This window comes from Cibotium barometz, chromosome 27 (genome assembly GCF_041138505.1).
Source record: "Cibotium barometz isolate CiBa-2024 chromosome 27, ASM4113850v1, whole genome shotgun sequence".
NCBI classification, from domain to species: domain Eukaryota; kingdom Viridiplantae; phylum Streptophyta; class Polypodiopsida; order Cyatheales; family Cibotiaceae; genus Cibotium; species Cibotium barometz.
The window spans coordinates 1140149-1147094 of NC_141072.1; the positions used below are offsets into that span (position 1 = coordinate 1140149).

Below are 6946 nucleotides of genomic sequence, written 5' to 3' on the forward strand. Positions count from 1 at the left end.
ACCGAATGCCACATTCTTGCCCTCATAGCTTGGGGGCAGTTTGCATACATTCCAATAAGCACAAACTCCTCAAGCTCAAATGCTACCCATTGGTCAAAAGTATCTATTTGAAAATCTCTAATCTGATTCTCCCATCTTGGGTGCAGACCACAGGCAACTCCTCCCGACCCCTGTTGGTGGACTGTGTATATCCACATGAGATTATTGCTAATAGTATTAAGTCTTTGCAGAAGGTTATCTCCACTAACCTTAACCTCCGTTAAGACCAGAGCATCGAAATTCCCTTGTTGCTTTAGCCAAGTCTTGACTTTTTTGGCTTTATTGACGTCTGTAAGTCCTTTGACATTCAAAGATAGAATCCTCATGGAGGGGGTGTTTGATTAGGTTTCTTCTGTCTCCTGCTCTTGTTGACTTCTATGGGAGAGTCCTCCACTTGGCCATGAGCTCTTTTGAGCTCTTTGGAAATGTCCATTTCATTATCTGCCATAGTAGGCTGTCTTTGGTTCTGTTCTGTCCCCTTCTCTATAGTGGTTTCTTCTACTTCGAGGATATGGGTATCTTCCAGTTGAGCCAACTCTGACGTCAGACGTTTGAGGTCGATTTGTGTTCCTGGAACTGTTTCCAGCAGGTCCTCTTCATCGTCTGAGAGTTCAGGTTTATCTAGAAGTGTGTAGAAGTTGGCTTTGGTGTTGGCCAAGTTAAACTTCTTTTGCTTGAAGGTTTTTCTTTTGGGGATCGGCGTAAATCCTTCTCCCCCTCCTTTTCCTGTTTGTGAATCTCTTCCTATAGGGTTAGACTGGTTGGAAGAGGAGCCAGAGATAATGGGGGGAGAGCTTGCCAGAGGTTCTTTTCGCCCTGATTCAGTAGGAGGATTTCCAGATGGAGGAAGCTTTTCATTCTGTACCAGATCTCTTTGCAGGGGTTTTATCTTGGAGGGGGCTTTAAGTGGGCAATCCTTAATGACATGCCCTTTCATCCCACAATGAAAGCACGCATGCGGGAGGTGTTTATAGAGCACTTTCTGCACAATGCTGTACTCTCCACAGTTGATAGATATTGACTCTTTAAGGGGTTTGTCAAGATCAATCTCCATCAGGACTTGAGAGTGCCAGGAGGGGTTGATGAAGGTTTTCGGTCTATGTCCTAATACTTTTCCTAGAGAGCCTGCAATCTTGTCAGTCCACTGATACATATGATAGGGTAAGTCGGGGAGCTCAATCCATACCGGACATGTAGAGGGTTTGGGGTCACTAGCAGAGAACTCCTTAGTCCACCTGAAGAAACAGAAAGGAGCATTTCTGTACATCCATTGACCTGCCCCCAGAATTTTGATCGCCATAGCGCTATTTTTAAGCAGGAAGAGGTAGTATCCTTTGGGTAGTACTTGGACTGCATCGATTTCTACCCCCAAGGGGCTCCAGGTATCTTCCATCCATTTCCTAAGAAAGTCCACAGGTGGGCGGGGGCCAAAGAGTAAGCCAACAATGCATCTGGCTGAGTAATCAGCTTCCACATCCCGCAGAATATCCAAAGGGAGGTTAACCTTAGCAATGGTCGATTCAGCATTGGTTGTGTTGTTGGAGTCATGCTCCATGATGTCATCAGGGAGGAACTGTGTAAGCCTCTGCTCATTATCTTTTTCAAGAATTGCCCTTATCTCGTTGTCCGCTTCCTCGGCAATCCTTCTCCTCATCTCTATCATCGATTCCTCAGTCCATGGCTCTTTGCCTTTGTATGAGAGTGGAGGCCATGGAGTTACCGGCTTCCTTGTTTGGTATCCTGCAGAGAAGGCTTGCACCATTCCTGCCACCGTTCCATCCTTGGGGTTGGGTCCACCTTGTCCCCTGAGCAGAGAAGGAGTCCCTCTAAGCACCATAGGGAGGGCTGAGGGGACCACTTCCTTTGCTAGAGACTTCTTGGCTGTCTGTGCACCTTCTTCTATTTGGTTCTGCTCGTATTTCATCAAAGCATCTCGATTCGCATCCGTGGCAGGAGGCCTCTGGGGGATCTGTTGGTAGGCCGGAGCTTGAATGCTTTTGACAGGAACCGAGCCCTGAGCAGCCACTGTGCTGGAGCTAGCGCCCTGCGCTCTGAGCAAGGTGGGGGTACCCCTCCACTCGGTGCCCATGCACGCGAGGGGGGGAAGCTAGCTGTTGAAAGGCAGGCAATAGACAAACGCCGCAAGGCGGGATGAAAAAAAAACAGAGAAGGGAACTGCTAAACCTTAACGGGCGAGGGCCGTTTCGATTTCTTGGAGCTCCCCTTTCCTTGTCGAGCCTTTGCAGAGCAGAGAGCCGATCCTCGCCCACAGACGTCTTGTGGGCCGTTTCGATTTCTTGCAAATCCCTTTATGTTATTAAAAATTTTAATCTGAAAAACTTCTGGATCATTGGATGTGTATTAATCAACAGTTAAGAACCAAAGATACCACGATCATTGTTTCATATAACATGATCATGGTATTTGTTTACCACCGTCATGGTATTTCTTTACCACAATGTGGTATGTTAGTTCATGATCGTGGTATGTCATACATTGAGCCTGATATTTATAACCATCATCAATTATGCATGTAATGATCCCAAAGCACATGATCGTGGTATGTCATACATTGAGCCTGATATTTATTGCTTTATAACCATCATCAATTATGCATGTAATGATCCCAAAGCACATGTTTTACTCTGTCATGAACTGATTACCAATATCTTTTCAAAGATATACAACAATCGTGGGTGCACGGTCCTGGTTGAACATGTTTGGAAAGACGTGGAGTTAAATCTATTAAATACATTTGTAAGGATGTGGAAAATCGACTGCGAATGACTAACAGCAGATATAATTACGCATATCACAATAATGGCTATAATTCTACCTACAAAAGCGCGATACCATAGTTCTAAATCATGATCGTGGTGCTCGGTTGTGATCTTTAGAGCGACTCCAATTTTTCTACTCTATTACCAATGTCCATACCATTGCATGCCATTTTCTAGCATCCTTTTATTTTCACTCAGATATACCAACATGTTTTATGTCTTTCGTAACCCGTCGAGAATTTCCTGTTCAGTATGGTCCGAACCCCTTGTAGGGACACTTTTACTGACAAACTTTTCGACGTGTATACTAACGACAAATATTACTTGTAACATTACTGACGTATATACTAAGGCCCATACAAGGCCCATAAGATTACATGCCTGAAAAAAAACTCTCCTTAAAAATGTCGTCATAAAATGTATATATTTCTTGTAGTGATGACTATCTGAAATCTTAAAAATGTCCTGGCCTTTAAAAAGATACGACACTAAATAGATTGTACATATTGAAAAGTAAATAAATTGTACATACTGTTTCACTTTAAATATATATTTTCTTTAAAAAAAACTATTTTTTTCCCCGACGGTCGGAGCCCTAAACCTCTCCTTATATATCGAACGGGCTCTTGTAGATGAGTTGCAATCGCGTTGGTTTAATGGCAGCTTGCCGTGGAGGTACGCGGTCCGCGACGATGGTTGCCCTCGTACTGTTGTTCTGCGCGTGCTACTCTCAATTCACCGCCTATGCTGTACGAGGTGCTCTCAACAGCCCATCATCGACTGGTATCTTTTGTCGCTGCGTTTGTGCTTGTTAGCGTCAGTGGTTGCTGTGTTTTCAACTTCTGACTGCGTTTGCGCGAATAAAAAGCTTAACGGTGCCATTGATGTATACTTTGCAGTGCAGGCTACTTTAACCAGCCAGGATGAAATTTCTGATCATGCTATAGTTAACGACCCGGAGTTCGTGATCTGTGCGGATTGCTGCATGCTGGAAGGGGAGGTGTATCGGGGCCTCCATACCATCCCCAAGGAGCTCCTGCACAAGGTGCCATCAGCTGCAAAGTATCTCCCCGCCGACTATTGCTGCAACGACTACTACAACCCTTCCTGCCCCGGCGAAGACCTTTCCAGCCCGCGCTCTTCCTCCTCACCGTCTAATAACCTCCTTGGATAGAACCTTATCTTTGGATCTGTTTTTTGGGGGACATGATTTAATGCACTAGTTGTCCAGAATACGTGTTCCAGTGTTTTTTTGCGAGAGCGCACACATGCGCTCGTGTGTCACTGCTGTGTGAGAGAGCGAATCATGGGCTATCTTCCTCACTTCCTTCGACTGTCTCCCTTAAAAGAATGTTTTCACGGTCATTTCTTTCCTTCCCTGACTTTACCGGTATTTCGCTGATCTCCTCCTCCTTCGCCGCCCCGTATAACGTAAAGAGCGAGAGCGTTTCGTTTTGCTTTCTGGTTTAAAGCACATATATACATGTTACGGTCGTTAAAGCTACAGTATCCAGTGGTTGATAACCATACAATATTCAATAAGTAACCATACATATATAAACAATATGCTCAAATTTTATGAAATGTTTTTCTTTTTTAGATAGGGTCCTAAGCCTAACCAATGGGCGCAACGAAACGCCTCAGTACCACAAGGGGATACCACCCTTTTCATATTGGGCACTTTTGAAGTCAATGAGCAAGTTGTGGGGGGATGAGCCTAGCAAGATCCCCCCTAGCAAGTGAGCTGCTCGGCCGAGTAGAGTAAATACTGTGCAGAGTTGTTAGTAGTGACTCGTCATCACAATCAAATTGACTTGCGATCTCTGATGTCCATGAAAGCAACCATCATGGATCCAGAGCATCAAGCTTCAGGGGCACATTGTTGTCACCATAGGATCGTCCATGATGAGGTGGAATGGCCAAACAATATAGCGATGACTTGACTAATATATGGGATGTCAACCATTATGCCCCACCTGCATGTGAACACACACTAGGTAGGGTGTCCCAAGACGATTTGAATTCAAAACCTCTCAAATGAGAGACCCAAGCTCTATCCACTAGGGTATCACCTTCGGAATGACTTTTTATGATGTTAGAACCTAGAAGTGTTAGAACTTAGAAGTAGACTCTACAATATGAAAATTAAAACCTCTCGAATGAGAGACCCGAGCTCTATCCACTATGCTATCTCCTTGCAAATGAATTTTCACGACATGTTAGAACTTAGAAGTAAACTCCACAACAAAGTTAGATACGTAGGTCCTTCTAGAGCTTTTCCTCCTTTCAAGAAGATTTACAAGTAGGTGTGTAGAGAGTGCCAGCATCACATGGCTTAAAATCAAGCGTTTTGGGAACACATCCCATTTCTCCACTTATGTGGCATGGCATTACCTATTGGCTCACACTATTGTCCCATGTCATCTCTAAATATTTCTCCACTTATTTGGCATGGCATTATATGCATCATGTACTATGACTACTCACATCACTCCTTTTACCTCATTTAGTAATGGAAGCTTCTAGTTTCTTTATCATTGCATCATACCATGGGTAAAATATTGGCATGAGGTGATAGATGGATTTTAATTCTCTACATAAATTTAGTTATGTTGCCTCTAACTTATAATGTTGCATTTATACCTTCTTTTCATGATGATATATAGTTCACATTGACCTTGTTCTTTATTTGTGGAAGTACAACAGTACTTGTGTTCTTTTGCAAACTCTTTCAAAACTTTAATCATAACTTTATCTTTTGTTATCACTACAAGAGAATGAGGGATAGCTACGTCCACAACCATGCTTCAACCACAAGTGCTTGGCTCCTTACTAACATTTTAAAAAAAAACATAAAAAAAGGAACTTTTTGCTCCTAGCTCCCATCGTTAGTAAATTTTTTTGTTTCCATCATCTCTTTTACTGATAGATTCTTTTCAAGAAAGATGAAATGTTTTTTCTCTCAACTCCCATCGTCGGTGTATAGACGTCTGTATATGCATCGGTATGTGTGTTGGTAAAACCATCAATATAGACGCCGATATATGCATCAATACAAGAGAATATAAGCGATAGTAATTGTAAAAATAAAAAATTTAATTTTGTATCTATTTTTTGAGAAAAAATGATTAACAATTGATTTACATAAACTTCATCACTATTCATCTTCCTCCCCAAGATCCATTACTCCTCCAAAGACATCAATTCTAATGCTATCTCTATATCTGCTACATCTTTGGGTAACTTATGATTAAAAGGTAATTCATTAGCATACATGATGGAAGGATATGAGGAGATACTATTAGTGGATCTGATGGAAGTTGATGAGGCATCATCATCGTCATCATGGTATTCAGCATTATGATTTTTGGCATCATCATGAATTTCTAGAATCATTATGATAATCAGTGTGATCTCTTATTGTTTGTCAATCTTGGGTTTCGTGATCTAATAATTCATATGTGCACATAGTATGATATACTTCTGCCCTTGGAGATTTTGAAATAATAATTTTCTCCTCCACATATCTATCTTTAAAAGGTTTTTTTTAATGAGAAGGAACATAAATAGGTACCACCATTTCATATTTGAAGAGTCTACTTGAGATATTTCTTCACTAAGTGTAATTCTCTCACTGGGCACATGTTATAAAAGATCATATTACTGTGGTAGTACAATTGTATCAAACAGATTTGTCCACAACTTAGTGGAGTCAACTAGAAAAAATTCACTATTATCTCTCCTCATAGTTGTGGTTGGATGATTGGTGACCACTTTAAACCATTGCACATCAAGAATAGTCAACTATAACAGATTCACTATTTTCTCTCCTCATAGTTGTGGTTGGATGATTGGTGACCACTTTAAACCATTGCACATCAAAAATAAACATGTTAAGCTGTCTAGATCCAACTCCAATTATGTCTTTTATAGTTTGTATAGTTCCATAATAGTCAAGATTAGAGAGAATAACATTTGAGTTGCTAGTCAAAGTAGCTCTACTCTCTTGTACAAAGTTAGCCATTACTCCACAATCAAAAGAGGTTCTTTCACTCCACAGGAAAATGGTGGGCATGCAACCATAGTACTCCATATTTTTTATACTACATTACATATACAAAAAAAAA

The 6946-nt window shown here is 41.5% G+C and overlaps 1 protein-coding gene across 1 annotated transcript; it reads left to right on the forward strand.

Annotated features, from left to right (window-relative positions):
• Positions 1-3471: 3471 nt before the first annotated feature.
• Positions 3472-4041, forward strand: LOC147622979 (uncharacterized). Its single transcript, XM_086821789.1, has 2 exons — positions 3472-3602; positions 3719-4041. Exons 1-2 carry the CDS (start codon positions 3476-3478, stop codon positions 3991-3993), a joined length of 402 nt encoding a protein of 133 aa, XP_086677915.1. The 5' UTR covers positions 3472-3475; the 3' UTR covers positions 3994-4041.
• Positions 4042-6946: the final 2905 nt, after the last annotated feature.

What these genes read in the sequence shown, in the direction of transcription:
- LOC147622979 (XM_086821789.1), top strand. Translation starts at nt 3,476, where the DNA reads ATGGCAGCTTGCCGTGGAGGTACGCGGTCCGCGACGATGGTTGCCCTC. An exon ending in CAACAGCCCATCATCGACTG is followed by an intron (nt 3,603 to 3,718) that starts GTATCTTTTGTC and finishes TATACTTTGCAG; the next exon opens with TGCAGGCTACTTTAACCAGC.